The 20,945-nt window shown below is 44.2% G+C and overlaps 1 protein-coding gene across 1 annotated transcript in view; it reads left to right on the top strand.

Moving 5' to 3' along the window:
• Positions 1-5,676: 5,676 nt before the first annotated feature.
• Positions 5,677-20,945, top strand: part of TRAP1 (TNF receptor associated protein 1) — a 55,670-nt gene continuing 40,401 nt past the window's right edge. The window contains exon 1 of the mRNA XM_063099446.1: positions 5,677-5,809. Coding sequence (XP_062955516.1) covers positions 5,722-5,809 — 88 coding nt within the window. The 5' untranslated portion in view covers positions 5,677-5,721. The remainder of the gene's footprint in view (positions 5,810-20,945) is intronic.

Below are 20,945 nucleotides of genomic sequence, written 5' to 3'. Positions count from 1 at the left end.
GACAGGAGAGGCCAGTGCTGCTAGGCCTTGACCACACTTTGAGTAGCAAGGACTTTGCGGACCAAGAGCAAGCCATCCTGATGTTGAAACTGCCTTCATCTGAACGTTCATGATAAATGCAGGTGTAGGGAGGGGGGTTTGGTCAGTTGGTCCTTCAGCCTTATTTTCAGCATTCATTCCAAGCTGGGGCCTTCTGTCCCCTTCTGCCCTCGTGGGCCTCCTCACCTATCCTCAATTCCCTGAATAAGAATGTGGCACCTACTGGCATCCTCAGGTTCTGTGCATTGGGACAGGAGTAGCATCAGAGCCAAGACCAAGAAGTGCCAGGGGCAGCCAATGTCCCCCAGTGCGCCCAAAACTCTAAGTTACCTGGAACGAGCTCCCTGACCATTTTGATTGCCCCGGAGAACAAAGACGTGCGGGGAGATATCCTCCTGCACAGTCAGTTCGTGGAAAGTGCAGAGTGTGAGGAAATGGAGGGAGGCCAGGCACCTGGTTCTGCCAGAGAAGAGGGTAGGGGCGCCTTGCCCCTTGACCAGTCGCCCAGCCACTGTAAGACACATGTTTTCTATCCTTCATGCACTGCAGGGCCGAGGCCACGGACACCGGTGTGGCACCCAGCACGTGGGAGTGACTGCTCACAGGGCTCATGCACGACAGCCATGTCTGCCCCGTGCCTGGGGGAGGTGGCACCTTCAAATGTCAGGGGAAATCCCTGAGGTCTGCATTCCACCTGCTCAGACCCCTTTCCTCCTGCACCCCGCTGCACAGGCCCAGGAGCTCTGACTAAGGGGAACCCCTCTTCACACCCAAGGAGTCTACACAAGCCGCCTCAGACACCACACCATCTGGGAATAGAGGCCTGGGGCTCCAGGCAAAAGGGCAGTCCCCAATGAAGGTAGGGCTTTGGGTATGGAGCTGCCAGGAAGCCGTGCTGACCAGGGAAAGGGGCCTTGCAAAGCTGCCCAGACAGACTCCCTGCTTCCTTGGACAGATGGTAGCTCTAGGAATTACAGAGCTGTCAGCGTGGCCCAAACACACACGCGCACACAGAACTAATTCTCACTTGTCTTCTTTTTAAAGTAAGCAATGGACACAACAGGCCTGAGAGTTGGGGGACAGTTTTTATTCCAGTGCCTATAATGATCTCATCCACAAGCTGGGAAAAACTGTGAGCTGAGTTCCTTGCCAGGCCAGGAGGCACCTTTCAGAACATGCTGCAGAGGCCAATTCTCCAAGTGGTGTCCGTGGAGGAAGCTTCCAGGATTGAATGCAGGGACAGGTTCTGCCTCCTCCACCTGCCTTCCCAGGGACCAGTCTTGCTCAGAAGAGGCTCTTCCAGTGAGATTTCAAGGTTGTCCTGGACAGAGAGGGAGGGGCCCCACTAGGATGGCCCATCCTGCTCCTTTCCTGCAAGAAGCACACACATTGTTCGTGGAAGGGCCCGAGAAGAGAAAAGATTGGAAAGGGCCAACCCCAGAGAGGCTGGACTGGCTGCTGATGCTGCACAAGCTGGGGCTGGGCCTGGGCTCCTGTGCATTCTGACCCTGCTGCCTTTGGCAGGTCTCTAGAGCTGGAAGGGGACTGACATTCATCAAACATCCAGGCAAGTAGCTGTCAAGCGAATGGGCAAAACTAAATTTCTGAGTTCCCACCCATGCTGAGTTGGCATCAAAGTCCTGCAAAAGATAAAAAGGACTTTGAGAAATGCACAAGACCCTGCGCAGGTGCCATCAGGCCATCAGTTGCTTCTGTGAGTTGGTAAATTTTGGCATCTCGCAAACCCCTGTGAAGCCGCCCTTCTCTCCAATGGGCTCTGTGTGCTCCTGCAGTTAACAAGGGGAAATCCTTGCTCCTGAGGCCCAAACACAAAAACAATTAGAGAAAAGTTTCTGGACAACACCCAACGTCTGCAGAATGTCAGAGAGATTCACTCCTCGCTACCCCCATTTTTTTTAGCAGCACTTCTTGCTACCCCCATTTTTTTAGCTTCAAAAAGTAAGCTGCCTTGTGAGAGGGTCCATCAAATTGGGGAAAAGTCCTGTCATCTCTGGGACTCTTCCAGGCCAAGAAGTATCCTTTAGCCAGGAGCTTGTTCTCTGGGGAATTCTCAGGATGTTGTCTGATCCGGAGAAAGACTTGACCAGAAGTCAGCACCTTGAATAAAGAAATGAAGAAAAAGGAAAGTAGGTGAGTCTGGCTTTTCTTTGCAGTGAGCATTTTTTTAAAAAACGTGGAAAAATACACATAAAATTTACCGTAATAAGCATTTTTAAGTGTACAGTTCAGTAGTGAGGTTTTGTTGTTGTTGTTGTTTTTGCCACTGGCCAGTATAGGGATCCGAACCCTTGAACCCTTGGACTTGGTGTTATAACACCACACTCTAACCAAGTGAGCTAACCAGCCAGCCCCCAGTTAGTAGTGTTAAGTACATTCATATCGTTCTGCAACTATCCCCTCTACCTAGTTCCAGAACTTTTTCATCACTCCGAAAGGAACCCCCAAGCCCATTAGCCATCACTCCCCAATTTCTACCAGCCCCAGGCAGCCACTCATCTACTTTCTCTAAGGATTTGCCTATTCTGGACATTTCATATAAATGGAATTCTACAATATGTGGCCTTTTGGTGTCTGTCTGCTTGCATTCAACCTAATGTTTGAGGTTCAGCCAGGTTATAGCATGGATCAGCACTTCATTCCTTTGTATGGCTGAATAATATTCCATTGTCTGGATAGACCAGTTTGTTTATCCACTTGTCTTTTGATGGACCCGGGGTTACTTCCTGTTGGGAAAATAAAATAGTTTGGTCAAGGCCCTTGCCTCGGGTCCAGTTAGGTGTGGTTTTAGCACATCCTTTGTAAGTAAATTGTGTGTGTGTGTGTGTGTGTGTGTGTGTGTGTGTGTGTGTGTGTGTGTGTGTGTGTGTGTGTGTAGTTAGTGCACATGTGCACCAATGTATCTTTTTCAGTTTTGTTGCTATTCTTGTGTTCTTGGGCAGGGGAGAGGAGTTTTAGTGAAGCAGGTGCGTGGGCGTCTGCCTCAGGCATCCGCCCTGTGTGGCCATGCTTTCCAACCTATGGCTCCAAGGACCTTTTGGCCAGTTACCTAGCTCATAGACCTGCATGTGTGGGGTCTGGTGACCTAGCCTGGCATATGAAGGGCTTGTAACCCAGTTTGTGGATGGGCTTGAGGGGTCTGGGAGCTCCCGACCCAACCCTAGCTCAACAATCAGCCCAGTCGGTAAAAGAGCCCAACCACTGGTGTGGTTGCATAGCTTTACAATTGGTGTCATGAATAGGATTAAGAGCGCTACAATTGGCAATGTTGACAGGATTGCCGACGTTAGCTGTAGCCATACAATTGGTATAGTTGGGGCAGGATTAAGAGCCCGTAGCCCCACACTTCCACATTTTGACTATTGTGAATAATGCTGTAGGACAATAATAATGTTGGTCAGGAGACTGGTGGGGAGGTGTCTCCTTCCCTACCCTCCTCTTTCTCTGCCCTCCCCAAGCAACCCCCAGTCATTCTCCACTAATTCAACTCAAGTACATTTGCATGTATGTTTTTCCTCCTTCCATATTCCTTGTTCACCAGGGGCTGAAATCTGCCTGTGGCCCCTTCAGGACATGGCTTGGATCCCTAGGTACCTTTAAAAAGCCACAGTTCCCTGGGTTAGCAGAGCACCCAGAATCACCAGGATCTGAGTCTGAAGGGATGTCTCTAAAGGCTATAGGCCAAGAGAGTACAGGAGGGCTGGTTGGTTTGTCTGCAACCTGGTAGGTTTGTCCTCCACAGAGTCTGGGTCTTGCCCATTTCAGCAGAGCACACCCCTCCCACCCCCTCTATCCTTCACCAAAGCCCAGGTTTCCCTCCCTTTGCCAAATACCACTTCCACTTCTTGAAATAAAAGGCCTCTCCAAGCCAGATATATTGCCCCATAGACCAATGTATCAGCTCTCACAGAAGAGATGATTTCATGAGTGGAGTGAAAAATGAATGAAATGTGGGGCTGACACCCCCTTGATTTCCCAGGGAGTAGCTGTGGGACATCTTGGAAACAGCTGTACCCGGAGTGTGGTGAGGAGAAATCAAGGCAGGAGGTGATTATATAAGGGCTGTCGGCCGAGGCAGAAGGAGTTTGGAATTGACTTTTTATGTGCTGGGGAGACCACTGGAGGACCTGGAACGTATGACCTGGCTGCTGTGTAAGATGGGGGGCTGGCAAGAGTGGAAGCAAGGGGCCAGGTAGGAGGTGAGACTCCTGCTCTTCCATTCAAATCTGCCCACACTTTTTTACATTCCCTTTCTCATTTGCCTAAGCCTCGAACTTGGGGGTCATCCTTGAAACCTTCCACCTGGCAACATTCCCTAACACATCCTCTCCCGACACCCCAACTCTGTCCAGGACCCATGGGGGACACGCTCCTGGCTCCCACACATTTTTGCAGTACCTGTCACAAACTCAAAACTGTTTTTGCAATTATTTGATCATGGCAGCACATCTTTAGTGTTCCTCAGAATCATCAGGGAACCTGTCTAAATGGAGCCCCCCTGGGCTCCACTTCGGGGTTGAGGCCATGGTGGGGAATCTGCATCATGAAGTGGCAGCCAGGTTTAGAGCAAATGTTAGCGATGAAGGTTGATGGCGTGAATCCCCAACTAGACTCTAACCTCCACCAGAGACAATGAGAACAAACGAAAAAGCCTAGTTTTGCTGGTGGTGTTGATAGTACTGAGTTCATGTTTTGGTGTAGCAAGTGTTAAACGAAAATTATTGGAGGCCATTGTTTTGGGGCCTAGTGCAGGAATTTAGCCCAACAGACCAGAGTAAAAAACAAAATGGAGTCACCCCTGCTAAGTTCCAAGTCACTTAGGTTGTGGTCTGACCTTCCAAAAAGGAAAAAGAGATAACAGCCAGTTTCCCCAAACATTCCAGTTTAAATCTTCAGTAGGCATGATAATGAAGTTCTCTCTGCTTTAATCCTTACACAAGAGCGAGTCTGAAGTAACCTGATGTTAACTAGTCATTTTCCTATTGTCGTCTCCCTTACAAGAAAACTAACTTTGAAATGACCAATCCGCTTTTTGTTCTTTGTTTCTGCTTTCTTCAGCCTTTTCTGTCCATAGAGCCTTTGTTACTTGTAGTAGACTTCAGGGCATTTCTGACTCTACGTCCACTGGTATTTCCCAGGTCAATGCTCACATTTGGCTCCCAATGAACTTTACAAAATTATTTCTGTCGCCACAGCCTTAATTTTGGTCAACACAAGTCAAGCCTAGAATCTCTTTTTTCATTCCTTTTTGCTTTTCGGCCCCCCTTGGTTTGGAAGCAGCTGCCAGAAGCCTGGCCGACGGCGGGGATTCACAGCGGCCATGGAAACGTGATCTAAGGCCGAGCAGGCGCCGCCTTTCACGCCCCCGCCGGGCACTGACAGCCGCTCCGCTTTAGGGACGCCCACGCCGAGGCGCAGCCGGCCCGCGTGGTCCGAAGACGCTCGGACGCTTCCCGGGCTAAGGGCGCAGGGCCTGTCGCCCTTGACGATGCGACCCAAAATCATTGAGCTCGGGTTCCCAGGCCCGCCGGCCCCACCCTCGCGCCCGCGCAGGCAGCGGGCCGGGCAGTCCGTCGCGCGCGTTGACGTCACTGCGCCGCGCCTGAAGGAGGCCCCGCCCCGTCCCGCCCATCGTGGCTGCGCGCGCCGCACGGGGAGGACGACATGGCACGCGAGTTACGGGCGCTGCTACTGTGGGGCCGTCGCCTGCGACCTCTGCTGCGGGTGCCGACGTTGGCGGCCGCCCCAGGAGGTGAGGGCGGCCGGGCCGGGCAGCGGGCGGGGGAATCCTCCGAGGCTCCGAGCCGGGCTCGGCGTACCTGCCTCAGGGGCGCGGAAGGGACGGCGCGGCGGCGGGCGCGCGGCAGCTGCGTCTCTTCAGCCTTAAGGGTCTCGTCCCCCGGCCCCCCAGCGACCTGACGGGGACCAGCTCCGGGCTGGGGTTTGGGGAGGCCCGGAGTGCCGCGGGATCGTCCTAGAGGGAACTTCCGTCAGACCGTGGACAACGAGTGAGGGCGCTTCGGGGAGTGGGGTATTGGAGGGCGCGTGTGTGTTGGGGAAGGGACTTGGTCGTGCAAGTCTCCTGACCGTGATTTAATTCCTCCTCGCCCCCAAGGAACGCTCAAACTGTGCGTCCATTCGTTCGCTCCATCGCTGGACACGCGTCGAGCGCCCGCGCGGTGCCCGGCACGGGTTCAGGCTCGGGGGACGCGGCAATGGACAAAACCCGGTCTCCCGGGCTCTCAGGGAGCCGGTGGACTCTGGGTTGTTGACCGCTGTATCCTCAGGGCCTGGAATTGGTAGATACGGTAGTAAGTGTTGAAAAGAAAAGAGAGTGACTTTAACCTCTACCTTCCCACACGCCGGCGCCACGGTGGACGATTCGGCGTTCCTTCCGGGCTCTGCACACTCGGTTACACACATATATAACTATTGCAAATATACACGTATAACCATTTTTACGTAAAAAGACCTGAACTCCATGTAGCATCCAGCTATAGAATTTTTTTTTTTTTTCTTTTTCGTGACCGGCAAGGGGATCGCAACCCTTGGCTTGGTGTCGCCCTCACCACGCTCAGCCAATGAGCGCACCGGCCATTCCTATATAGGATCCGAACCCGCGGCGGGAGCGTCGCTGCGCTCCCAGCGCTGCACTCACCCAAGTGCGCCACGGATCGGCCCAGCTATAGAATTTTTTGACGGCTCCCATCCTGTTATTCCTTGCCCATCTTGTCGGTGAACTCATTTTTCATGTCAGCGACTTTTCAGTGCTATGTGGCATTTTATGTTATGGACGTATCATCATTCGCTTGACAGTGTCCTGTTAATGAACGCTGTAAAGGTTACTTCCGGTGTTTCTTTTCTTTTCTTTTCTCTTTTTTTTGGGGGGGGGGTCTTTTTCGTGACCGGCCGCACCGGGCTCAGCCAGGGAGCGCACCGGCCATCCGAACCCGCGGCGGGAGCGCTGCTGCGCTCCCAGCGCCGCACTCTCCCGAGTGCGCCACGGGGTCGGCCCCGGTGTTTATTTTCTTTTATTACAGTGCTGCGTGGAATGGGCAGGTATCTTTGTGCACGTGTGGTTATTTCGTTAGGCTTACAGAATTAGAGTTTTAGAATTGATGTTTCAGAGCCTGTGCATTTTTGAACTGTTAGCCATTGTAGTCAAATTGTGGTCCAAAAAGTCTTTATCAATTTATATTCCTATTAGCAGACAGCAAGACTACCTATTCCATGGTATCTTTTCCAACACTAGATATTATGTCTTTTCAAAATCAGTCGTTTATAATAGATACCTTATTACCTAAGTTTTTAATTTTGGTATAGTCTTTTTTTTTTTTAATGATGATTTTTACAAATAATATGTATTAACAGGTAAGACAACTGAAACCTTTATTGGTTTATTTATTACTGTTACTTGTATCCAACATCTTTCTTCTTTTTTGGATTAATTTTTTGTTTTACCGGAGTATACCCTTGTGTTACTTTTACAGAAAAAGTCTGTGGGTTGTAAAGTTTCTAAGCCCCATCATGTCTAAAAAGATTTTTATTTTGCCTTCATACTTGTATAGTAGCTTGGCTGGGTATTGCATTCCAGGTTAAAATAATTTTCCTTTAGTGATTCCTTTTGTTCTGTTATCTTCTAGTACACTGTTACAGATGAGCAGTCGTCAATTTGATTCTTGTTTCTTTTGCAGCTAATTGGTTTTTTCTTTTCCTTCAGAGATTAAGGTTTTTTCTTTTTATCATTCATATTCTAAGATGTCCACAGGTGTTAGTAATTCCTGCTTTGTACTAATGTCATTTCCTTTTTGAAAATATATCAGTTTTCAGCCCAGGGACATTTTTATTCTGTTTCTTTATCTCCCTTATCTCTGTCCTCTCCTCCTGCAACTTCTGGTGCCATGGTTCAGGCATTCCTTTGCTTAAGTCTGAGATACAGAACCTATTCTTGGCAGCCGTCTATGTTGCAGATGCCCTTGACATTGATACCTGTGTGGATAAGTGAAGGTAAATTGGGTGGATTGAATGATGGGTGAATTTAGCCAAGAAAATGCACATCTTATACAATAGGGGAGAAAGAATGTGGTTATAGGTAAATCCACCCATACCGAACATCCAGAGTTCTCGATGATTTTTCTCTTTTCTTGGGAAAATGTCTCCAGATTTTAGCCTGTGCTTGGCTTGACGTGTAGGATGTGTCACATCTCTGTGGAATTGTCCTGCCTATGCAGTCCCACCTCAGTCACCCATGAGCTCAGCTCAATTAGTTCCAAACCCTGCTGATCCCTGTCACTACCAGCCCAGTCACTCATCCTCAGAATATCTTTGTGAGGTGTGGGCTAGGGTCTCTGCTTGTGGACCTTGTATTTTTCATTTTTGCTCATTGCGAAGTTTATTCAAAAAATACACTTTGAATGTCCTCTGGGACTTCAGTGATGTGAGCCTGCTGTTAGGGGGTCAAACGTGGCTGCTGGACAGTATACTTAGGCCATGTTGGAAGTCTGTGGAACATTTAGGGAGCATGGAAACATATGGTTGACTGCTGCAGCTGCCTACACCAGGGTAAGTTTCACAGAAGAGGGGATATGTGGGCTGAGTCTTGAAGGCTGTCTTCACTGGAGGGGAGGGCAGGGCATTCCATTCTGAGAAAACTTCAGGTGAAAGGGTGAGGACGTGCCTCTGAGTAATTTAGTTTGACTAGAGAAAGGAGTTTGTGGGGGTGATGGTGAATGAGGCTAACCATTATGTCCTTTTCTTCTGTCAGATGTACACTTGTGGGTAGGGGCCGTATCCTTCTGTAATCCTCAGAATAGTCACAGAGCCAGACCTGTGCCCAGGTGTTTAGAGAACCCAGCCACCTGGCGCTGTGAGGACTTCACACACCAGACTTTCTGCGTGCCCTCAGGACCTGGTGACTGATTCATTTACAGATAATCATGAATTGTCTATCGTGAATCTTGATTGATAGTTGGGAAGCAACAATATTCTGTTACAAACAACAGAATTGCAACCAACAAATCCCTCCCCCGGTAAATATAGTTATTCATTGTAGCAAATAGAGATAGCACATGGGTAGTCTAGAAAATGTAATGTTGATAATAAAAATCTAAACTGCCAGCGGACCTTTTTGCCAGAGTTCCAACAAATATCAGAAGTAACTGATTTGAGGGCCAGCCGGTGGCTCATTTGGGAGTGTGTGGTGCTGATAACACCAGGGCCACGGGTTTGGATCCCTATGTAGGGATGGCTGGTTTGCTCACTTGGGAGAGTGTGGTGCTGACAACACCAAGTCAGGGGTTAAGATCCCCTTACCGGTCATCTTTACAAAAAAAAAAAGTAACTGATTTGCCAGTAGACCAATGCGGATAGCTCCCAAAGGAGATATACAATCTGGAAAAATAACAGCAGATTTAGTCTCCCAAAGTAAATGTGACTGAGTGCTCAGGCAGATGCTCTTGTTTTCATGGCTGAAATTTCCAGAACAACACGGTAAGGCAGCCATGGTAGGACCAATTGATGCTGAAGTTAATGTCTTCTGCCTTTTTGTTCTCTATAAGCTAGAACCTGTGCTGGAATTTTCTGTCTTGGAACCTAGAGTTGTTAGGGTGGGGTTCTGCCACAAGTTTCTGGAAGAACAGAACAAGCCAGTTTTCTCTGCCGTTGGGCTCAAGCATTGGCAGGTTTGTTTCATCTTACAAAAAGAGCCTCACCTGGCCCCCTCTCTTAAGGCGGCACTTCCTGGCTGTGACATCCCTTTTAATGCGGTGCTTTAGTTCGCTGACTTCTGTGTTGCTTCTTCCCTGTACCCTCACCTTGTTCAGAGCCCATGCTGTTTAATTGCTCCCTGATTCCTCTTGTGCTGCAGCCTTCACCAGGATTCACACGAACTTCTGGTGTTCCCACGCTGTTCTTTTCAGGATGGAGGGGGGAAGTACTTGCTGGTCAAATTTTACTATGTCCGTGAAACAGCTCTTTGTATTGCTGAGATGACATGACAGTGTAGGGTTAGCATTTTTACCTCCTTTGCCATCCTTGTATGAACCACGATGCTGTATAAATCAGGAGGCACCAGGTGGGCCTTCAGCTTGGTTAGGACTGAGGGGGCTGAGGTATCTGAGATGTCTGAAAAAGAACAAAGTAACCCAAATGTAATAGATCAGCAAAGACCTTATTAGTTACTGTCTGAGTTTACTAATAAGACCTTATTAGTTAAGTGGCCAGAGCTAAGATGAAAGAAAAAATCTCCAAGTGTTTTGCTACCCCTTGGCAAGAAGAGAGGTAATGTAGCTTGGGGGATGGGAGTTGTCAAATTGATGAGAAAACAGTGTAGGAAAATAAACATTTCTTGCCCCTCAAATGTCAGAAAATACGAGGTGACAAAGGTGAGTTCCGTGAAAGAAGCTATCACTGAGGCCAATGATGCTTGTTTGCTGGTCCCAAAATACTGCCAAGAGATCTTCCAAGTGGGTGAAAATATATCCAGTTTACACTCAAGTGAAATGCTTTAGGTTCAAAGCCAGAGAATGTTCTTGGGTTACATTTTTGATTCCCTCAAAGTGTAGTCAGAAGTTTTCTTAGACACCATCCTGCTCAGTCTTGATACTGAAGACTTGCCTTTTACTAGGAAGCTGCTTTTGCTTGGTCCACAAAGTAACTTCCCTGTAGTTCTTTTTGTTGTTGTTTTTGGCTGGCCAGTACAGGGATCAAACCCTTGACCTTGGTGTTAACAACACTGAGCTCTAACCACCTGAGGTAACTGGCCAACCCCCTTCTCTGCAGTTCTGTAGCATTTAGTAAAGGTAGATTTCAGGAGTTTATATCCGGCGTGGCTGGTTATTTCTGCTAAAACCACCAGCAGCGACAGACCATGAAAACTGGCTTAGAGAACCAGCGTCTACTTGGGGAATGTTATCTCTACCTACTTTTTAACCAGATGAATTGCTGAAGATCATCAGCAATTGAAAGCACATGTAGCTGAATCATGGGTGTAACTAATTTTAAAGGAATGGCTGAGTTATTTAGCAGCCGTATAATCAAGAAATATTAGAATATAAACAATTTTGAGATAGCCAAAATACCATATTAAAAAGGAGCAGAAGATTATGTAGCAATACTATTAAGAACGAAATAGAAGGGTACAAGTCTTTCTAATGTAACTGGATGTGTCAGGGTATTAATGTAGTGCCCTGCAGGAGAAATTGACAGCACATTGCCGTTCTAGTTCAAACTCCGATATTCCAGCATTTATCAGGCAATGGAATGCCTAAGTGAATTTTCCATGAAGCTTACTTTTAAGGCTGCACTCTAACCAACTGAGCTAACCAGCCAGCCCTGAAGCTTACTTTTAAAATAAAACATTTCATTTTAACTGCCATGATTAGAAGTCTTTCTAAAAGACCTAATCTTTAGATGGAACATAACTGAAACTTTCTTTGATGTTTGTGTAGTCATTACAACGAATGTTAATTTACGGTCTTCTGTTCTAATACATAGCCCCCTGCAGGGCTGTTGAGATATGAAGAATCCTTCATCTATAAAATGTCTCCACACCAGTGCTGAATTTTGAGTATTTGTGTATTTTTGGCCTCCCTTACTGTAGCTTTAATTTACCAGCCCTCTGGAACTGTGTTCCTTCCTCCTCCCCCAGTTTTCATATGTGGGCTGGGAAACTAAATAAAACTTGTTAGTGTGAGATTGTTAAAAAGAGAGATGAATTCTGTGTGGGGACACAATAGTCTTCTATAACTAAAGCTTAGTGTGTGGATTTTGTGTCCCAAGATGCCCTTCCCTTTTTCTTTTGTTTCTGTGTTCAGTGTGTTGATGTTCCCTGCCTGATAAATGAAGCGTCAGTATATCTTTGCAGAAAATGATTAGAGCAGTCTCTGAAACACAGTGAGGTTTAAGAAATAGTGAAAGTGTTCGAGAATGCCAGAGGTAAGAACTTAGACGTTTTTGAGAGAATACAGATCTTTCCATAAGTAGAAAGTGAAGAGCTTTCTGTCTGGAATATTGATATACTTAAAGGTCTTAATCTGAAGTAACTAGAACTTCAGAAACAAAATGGAGAAATTTCAGGCGTGAATAGCTGCCCATGTGGTATCCCATGAAAATTGAGAAGAACACTAAACTGTCCAGGTTGACTTACTAAAAAGCAGAAAATTTCATGCTTATGAGCATAAAACTATGGTAAAACAATTGGAGTTTCGGAGCAAAAAAGCTAGAGGCTATGTTCCAAAGTTTTTTCAGTGTAATATTTCTCCCATGTGACAGAACATTAATTCTGCTTTTTATTCATCTGGAAGTGCCTTTAGTATACTGAATTTTAAACTTATAAGTAATTGATGGTTTATTTACAGAATACAAAGCTTTAAACTTACAGATGTTTTGGCTGAAATATATATTAAATGAATGAATTTCAAACTTTCTTGTCCATGAACTTCCCATAAGAAATCCATTTTACATCATGACCTGCTATGTATATGTATACACATGTGTACACATTTAGCTGAAAGAGTTTTGTAAATACTTACCGATTATGCTGTGCATTCTGTTACTTTCCATTTCATTTTTTAAAATCTGGTTTAACCCACTGAATTGATTTCATAAGCAGTGGGTCACTGATCTTAGCCTGTGGTCTGAAAAACGCTTGATGTTATGTAGTTGTACCTCTGAGAAAATTAACCACGTGTTTATTAAGAGCCTACTCTGATTCTAGCATAATCAGTGAGAAATAATACACGAGAGAGTCGGAGGATGAATCCACTGGAAGGCCTCACTCCACAGTGCACAGCACAGTGCCGGCTGTCCGCTGAGCACTGTTTGGGGTGCTGGGGGGATACCCAGGGGACAAACAGACAAAAATCCTGGCCCTTGGAGGGGCCGGGGTAGAGAGGTGTGAGACACAGGTAAAGTGCTGTGCATTATGTTATGTAAGAAGCCCTGTGAAGAAAATAAGCAGGGAGGAGGTGGGACTGCTGAGTGGGCACAGGTCCCAGCAGAAGTGGGTGGTCAGGGAAGGCCTCACACAGAAGGTGGAAATTAAGCAAAGCCTGGAAGGAGGTGAAGGAGCCAGCCCTGTGGGTGTCCAGGGAAGAGGGTTTCGAGCAGAGGGAACAGCCAGGGCCAAGGTCCTGAGGCAGGAGTGGGCTGGCATGTTCAAGGGGCCGGTGCTGGGGGAGCTCTTCAAGTTGATAGTGTGTGCCACTTATGTCTGAGTGTTTGCGACTTCACCAATTGGAATGTAGGCACTGATTAAGACTATTGAGTTAGAGTTAAAGCTAACTTGGTAAGTGTTTTGAGAAAAATTCTGTGTATTAGTGAGAAGGTAGTGCTATTTTACAGAACAAACTGGTGCAGTGATAAAAGTCTCCTCTGATACTCCATGTCCTGCCCAGCAGCAGCCACTGCTGTCTTTTGAGAGAAAGTCCCTGCAGCGACACATGTATACACACCCACATTTCCTTACAAAATTGGGAACATACTATATGTAATCTTTGGCACCTTACATTTTTCACTTAATTTTATTTTGGGGTTCATTTCATATTAACTGTTAGAGCTCTACTATTCCATAGTGTGGATGTTTCTTAATTTATGTAACCTTGTCTTAATGGACATTTAGGTTGATTGTAGACTACTTTTTAATCACAGACAGTGCTGGCAACAGTTTCTTACATCTTCACCAATGCTAGAATAGTAGTATTCTAAAAATCTTTTGTCAGTCTGGTAGTGAAAATGCTATCTTGTTTTAAAGCAATTCTTTAGTTGTAAATATGGTAAACCATCTTTTTCTGTGATTCAGATTCACTGATATTTTTCTTTTTATGAATTGTTGTTTTTCTGTTGGGCTGTTGGCCTTTTTCTTATAGATTTGTAAGCGATCTTAGTATATAAGGAAACTAGCCCTTGGTATATTAACTAAAACTATTGTGTTTTAGATTATTTTTTCCTAGTGTGTCTGTTGACTTTATTTTATTTTTTTTTTTTTTTGGTCTTTTTCGTGACCGGTACTCAGCCAGTGACTGCACCGGCCATTCCTATATAGGATCCGAACCCGCGGTGGGAGCGTCGCTGTGCTCCCAGCGCCGCACTCTCCTGAGTGCGCCACAGGCTCGGCCCTTGACTTTAATTTTTATGTGGTTCTTACATCTATGGCTTCTTGGGTTATGTATCTTGTTTAGAAAGTTTTCTCATTCTTAAGGCATTTTTTAAAAAGCTCAAGATGCTCAATATCATTTGCCATTAGGAGAACACAAATGAAGCCACAATGAGATACCACCTCACACCTACTAGGGTGTCTGTAGTAAAGCACAGGCAATAAATAAGCATAGGTGAGGATGCAGAGAAATCAGAACACTTATATACTGCTGGTGGGGATGTAAAGTGGTGTAGGCCCTTTAGAAAACAATCTGGCAGCTCCTCAAACAGTTAAATATAGAGTTACCATGTGATCCAGCAGTTCCACTCCTAGGTGTATATTCTAGAGAAATGAAAACATATATCCACACAAAAACTTGTACATGAATACTCATAACATTATTCATAATAGCCAGAAAGTGAAAACAACCTAAATGTTCATCAGAAAGTGGAAACAACCCACTTGCCCATCAACTGATGAGTGGAAAAACAAAATGTGGTCTTTCCGTATACTGGAATGTTATTCAGCCATAAAAGGGAGTGAAGCACTGACACACGCTACAATGTGGATGAGCTTTCAGACATGCTGAGTGAGAGAAGCCAGACACAAAAGACCATGTGTTAACGTGATTCCATTTATATGAAATGTCCAGAATAGGCAAATCCACAGAAACAGAAAGCAGATTAGTGGTCACTAAGAGCTGAGGGGAGGGTAACAGGGAGTGAGTGCTAATGGGCATGGGATTTCTTTTTGGGGCGATAAAGTGTTCTGGAATCAGGTAGTGGGGATGATTGTACAACTTTGTGAATATTCTAAAAACCACTGAATTGTGTACTTTAGATGGGTAAGTTGTATGTGAATTAAAGCCGTTTTTAAAAAGTCTCTTATGTTTTCTTTGAGTACTTTTAGCTTTTTTAAAAAAATATTTTTATGGTCCACTGGAATTTGTTTTGATTTCATAAGTGAGGGAGAAAATCCATACTATCGCTTTATATTAATGTGCTTTGATATTTGGTGATAATAGTACTTCCTCACTTTTTTCAAAATTTTCTTGTCTTTATGTACATTTATTTTTCATATGATATTTAGAAGTAGTTTGAATAGTTAAATTAAAAAAATCCTGTTTGAGTTTTTGGGATTGTGTTAAAAATATAGACTAATTTAGAGAATTGACATCTTTAAATTCTTCCTATTCAAGGACATTTTACCAAGCTATATCCTTTTGTGAATGTGTTTTATGCTACTAGTACATTTTTAATTTTTTAATAACTAGGTAATTTTTGTAAATAGTTTTATAAACAGGTTATTTTGTAGATACGTTATTTCTATGCATAGTACAAAGTTAAAAAGATACAAACATATATCCAATGAAAGCCTATCTCTCTCACTGCCATACCTCAGACACCGTTCCCTCCTGGTAGCAACCCCATCAGCCAGTTTCTTGGGTGTCCTTGAAGAGATCTGCCTGGCATGTGAGAATAGATATACATTTACACACACACGTAATATAACTACATGTATATGTATCATTTAAACACCACAGTAGCATATACAAATCACTGTTATGTATTTAGTTTGGTTTTTTTTCTTACCTTAGAGATAATTCAGCATCAGAATACCCTACACAGAGTTGCCTTTTTTTTTTTTTTTTGGGTGGCTGACCTGTACAGGGATCGAAACCTGGACCTTGGTGTTATCAACTTGCCTCATTTTTCTGTAATGCTTTCAGAGTATTCCATTATGTATGCATAATTTATTTATTAATCTTCTATCAATGAGCACATATGTTGTTTAACAGTTTTAAGCTTTCACAGGCACTGATTTAGTGAATGCCCTGGCACCTGGTAGTGTCTCAAAGTGTTCATATAGATCTTGCATCTTTCTTGTTAAATTTATTCCTCTTTATTTACTTAGTTTTTATTACTGGGATCTTTTATATTGTGCTTTCTGGGTTTTTTTTTTTTTTTTTTTTTTTTTTGGCTTACTGGCCAGTACAGGGATCTGAATCCTTGACCTTGGTGCTATTGATTTTTATATAGAACTTATGTAATCCACCCCCTTACTGAGTTATTGTTTCTAATAGTTTTTTGGCTTTTATTTTTTTCCCCATAAATTTGATGTTTATTTTTGCTTCGATTTTAGCAGAATTCATGTTGCTCTGATAGGGACTCTTTTCAAACTGTCCTATCCTTAGTGCCTCAAACTAGATCCTATTCAGACATATTCTAGTAGTTTTTATATTTATTCTCTTAGGTTTTCCAAGTGTACAATCTTATTGCCTGCAGATAGAGATCAGATCTCTATCTCAAACAGATTTTTTTAAATTTATTTTTTATTAGCATATTTATTATTACAAATCATACTTATTCTTTATGCCCCTTATCCAATCTCTTCCCTCTCCCCTTTCCAGATTTTTTGAGTAAACACATTTGACACATTAAAAACTACAAACTGGGCATCCAACTACAAATTAAGCATTTAAATACAATTCAAACATATTTATCCTTTAAAGTCTCCCTTTTGAAAAAATTTTAAAACCTGTCTTTTCTTAAATTCACCTTCCTGGGACTGTGAGGCAGCACAGCAGTCCTTGCCTGGCTCTTGTGGCATGCACTGGAACCTGTCTGTGTCTGCTCCCCAGCGCTCAGCTCCTTGTCGCCAGGGCCGCTTACCCTCAGCCTGGTATTTGGCCCCTGACTCCCAAGGGGCCCCTAGACTGGATTCCTCTTCTGCTACATCTGTACCAGCCTTTGAGTGACCCCAATATTGACAGTCATTGGGAAAAATAGCCCCCTTTTGTGACAGCCACATTTTTTAGCATTTAATTACTGTTTTGAATAATTATTTACTTGATTAAAAAGCCAAAACCACATAAACGGTATACATTGAAAAGTCTTGCTCTTAGCTCATTGTCTCTCTCCCATCTTCCTAGTAATCACTATTATTAGCTGCTTATATATCCTGCCAGTGATTCTATGAATACAGTAAGTATAGATACCATTTTTTCTTCTAGGATGTTCCCTTCTCTATATTTTGTTACTTAATAGATTTTGGAGAGCTTGCTGTATTAGCACAAGGCCACTTAAAATAATTAATGGAAAAATGGAAATAAAAGATATGAATCTTTCCATGAACTTTTGGTTTTTGTTTTTGTTTTTTGATAGCTGGCTGGTAGGATCTGAACCCTTGATCTTGGTGTTATTAACATCATGCTCTAAACAAGTGAGCTAACTGGCTAGCCCTTCATGAACTTTTTGAAGCCCCTTGTATATAGCTTCCTCATTCTTTTCAATATTTTTTGTAGCCACATTGTAGTGGTGGTAGTTCCATGTATGGAAGCGCCATAGTTTGTTACCTGGTCCTCCATAGGTGGACGTTTGTTTACCTGGTCCTCCACAGGTGGATGTTTGAGTGGCTTCCATTCATTTGCTGTTACATAACCATGATATCATAAATGACCTTTTATTTATGTCTTTATATGCATATACAGGTGCATCTTTAGAATAACACTCCCAAATGGGATTGCTAGATTAGAGGGTAAATACGTTTGTAGTCTTGGCCCATGTGGCCCATTTGCCTTCTACTGACCTCTGGCCATTTCCCACTGCCCTGAGCAGGTCCTCCCAGGGTCACCAGAGGTACTCTCTGAGAGTTGCTCCTGCAGGTACCACAGGACTGTTCTGTGGCATCTCTGCCTTCATCTGAGCTAGTGAAGTAACTGTGGTTTGGATTGGAGCAAAATGCAGATGTGGGGACCTTTGATCAGCAAGTATTCATTGAGCAGCACTGGGCTAGCCAAGCCCTGTGGGATTCCCTTCTTTTCTGGCTGCTGCTTTCATCCGGTCCCTGTGGACTCAGCTCCATCTCTGCGTACAGCACCCCAGGTGGGGTGGAGGAGGGTGGCCCACATGGAGGTCAGCTCTGCCTCCCCTCCATCTTTGCTCTTAAGACTTTGCTATGTTCCTGAGGTCCCACGTGGTAAGTCCAGCCCTGCCATGGTGACTTAACGCCAGCCTGCAGAACTGTAGGCCTGCTTGTTGGTGCCACCTTGCTCCCAGCAGGCTTTTCAGAGGCCTGTTGTTGGGTTGGCTCTTGGACTGTCACCTGCTCCTGGCTTCCCACATCTCGTGCTCTCCAGAGACTGTGACTATATGTTAACTTTTTGTGCACCTTTGCTGGGCTATGCCTCACTACTCTTGGTCTCCAGGAACTGGGTCTGGACATCTATGTCCCACAGGCAGCATCATGGGAAGCTCCTCTGCCTAGGTCAGGCTAGGGGTGCACCTCTTTCAAGTTCACAGTGACCCAAGGGGTGAAGCTTTCAGTGAGTCCCCTGAAACTTGTTTTTCTTTTCTCCTCCCCCGGCCCATTTCTTCCTTCTCTTCCCCTGCCCCTGTTTTTTTTTGGGGGGGGGGGAGTGAAATACATTATGTATTTGCAGCTTTAAAAAGAAGAATATGAACACCAATGTACCCATTACCACCTTCAGAAATACAAATGACTGGTCCCTCTGAGGCCTATGTGCTGCTCCCTGATGTGGCCTCTTCCCTCTCTCCCAGAGGTAACTGCTGACCTGAATTTTCTAGTTTTCGTTTTCTTCACTTTATATTTCTGCACATGTGTGTGAATATATATATGTAATATGTATGTACATAAAAATATGTAAACTTTGTGGATATCATACTGTTGTATATTGTTTGTTTGTTTGTTTGTTTGTTTTGGCAGCTGGCTGGTATGAGGATCCAAACCCTTGACCTTGGTGTTATAACACCATGCTCATAACCCACTGGGCTAACTGGCCAGCCCCATCCCGTGTATATTCTGCTGTGACTTGCTGTTTCTGATCAGCATCATGTTTTCTTAGCTTTATCCATGCTGATGCTATAGTTCATTAGTTTTCACTGCTTATTCCATTGTGTTAAGACTACTTATTTTCTCTATGTATAATTCCTGATGCCTAAGTGGAATTGTTGGATCATTTGATATGCTCCACCTTACTAAGTAATGCAAAATTATTTCCCAAGAAGAGCCGTGCCACTTTATACTCCACCAGCAGAGTCTGGAGGTTCCCCTCGCTCCTCACTCAGGTTCAGTGCTTACTGTTCTCAGACCTTTTCATCTTTGAGAGGCTGGTGAGTGTTCAGTGGTATCTTGCATCTGTATGTGAGCTTAATTATGACCTTATACCTCTGAAAATGCAGAAAATACATGTATAACTCAGTGAAACAGTGTCGTATCATGTGGGATTTATTCATGCCATTTTTCCATAGTGTTACTTTGTATGAACGTACTGCGACTTATTTTTGTGTTCTATTGCTGATAGATGTTTGGGTGATTTCTAGTGGGGGCTTTTATGAACAAAGAGGCTTTGAACTTTATTGGGTGTGCATCCTGCTTCACTGGTGCATGCATTTGTCTAGGGTAGGTACCTTGGAGGGGAATTGCTGGGTTTAGGGTATGCATTTTGACTGATTGCTATCGTTTTCCAAAGTGGGCCCTGATTGACATTCCCACCGACTGCATGTGAGAGTTCCTACTGCACGTGTACTCACCAACACTTGGGGTTTTCATACTTTTAAATGTTTGTCAGTATGATGGTTACATAAAGATGTTGCTATCCTCTCGCAGAGTGACGATGATGCAAAAGATTACTCAGAGCTCATGTATTCAGAGCAATGAGAAGCCTGAAGGGACTGCACCAAGGGAAAACTCCTTCAAGAGAGGAGAGCCCAGGCACAGCCCGGAATCAGGTTTTGCTTCAGTTTTTATTGTAAAGACAAGTTACAGAAGAAAAACAGGTGGTTAATCAGTCACAGTGAAAACATAAACAAACTGGCTACATGAATCTTCATTAAAGCAGATGTAACTTAAAATAGTTCAAGCAATTTACCATCAAAAGGAGTTATAATACTAAGCTGTGTGAAGTACAAAAAGAAACAATGAGATAATCACCATAGTGCTTAGCTCCTGGAGAAACTCAAAGAAAGTTTAGGGTGAGATGTGGAACATCCCCCAAGCACTAACTAGCAGAATATCCTTGAAAATTTTAGCTCGAATACTTTCCCTTCATTTAGGTTTAGCTGCACCAAGGGCAACTGCCCCCAGAGCAAATCACTTTTCACTGTGCTTCAATTCTCTTATCTACATCAAAGGCTTTAGTCCTGTGAAAGTTTTCTGGTCTTTCTTAATCTAGCATTTCTATGTGTTTTCCTAAAGGGTTGGGCTTTGGCCCCCTAAGCTAGAGGCTCTGGCTTCCTAAGCTACAGGACTTTGGGCCTTCTACCCTACAGGCTTTGGTCTTGTGAAATATATGTTTTATTTCTATCTCATTAATGTCAGTGTACTCCACATAAAGATGTTTCAGTTTAGATTTTAATTGCAATTTAATTGATCGCTTATGAAATTGAGCATCTTTTCCCCATGGTTTTTTGGTCATTTGTTTCCTTTTCTGTAAAATGCTGATCTTTTCTTTTGCCCCTGGTTTTTTCTTCTGGACTGGTTGCCTTTTTCTTATGTATTTTTGTATGCATTCTTTATAGGTATTAATCCCTTATTAACTAATCCTTTGTCAGTTAATAATCAATACATGTTGCAAATATATTCTTCCAGTTTGTGGCTCACCACTTCATTCTCATCATGGTGCCTGTTTTTTTGATGAATAGAAGTTTTAATTTTAATGAAGTCAAATTTGTCAGTCCTTTCCTTTATGGTTTACTTGAGGGATTTGTAAACTAAGGCCCATGGACCAAACCTG

The sequence above is a fragment of the Cynocephalus volans genome, chromosome 6, assembly GCF_027409185.1.
Source record: "Cynocephalus volans isolate mCynVol1 chromosome 6, mCynVol1.pri, whole genome shotgun sequence".
Taxonomy (NCBI): Eukaryota; Metazoa; Chordata; class Mammalia; order Dermoptera; family Cynocephalidae; genus Cynocephalus; species Cynocephalus volans.
Note: the sequence above shows the minus strand (reverse complement) of the source record. Positions and strands in the feature narration are given on the sequence as shown.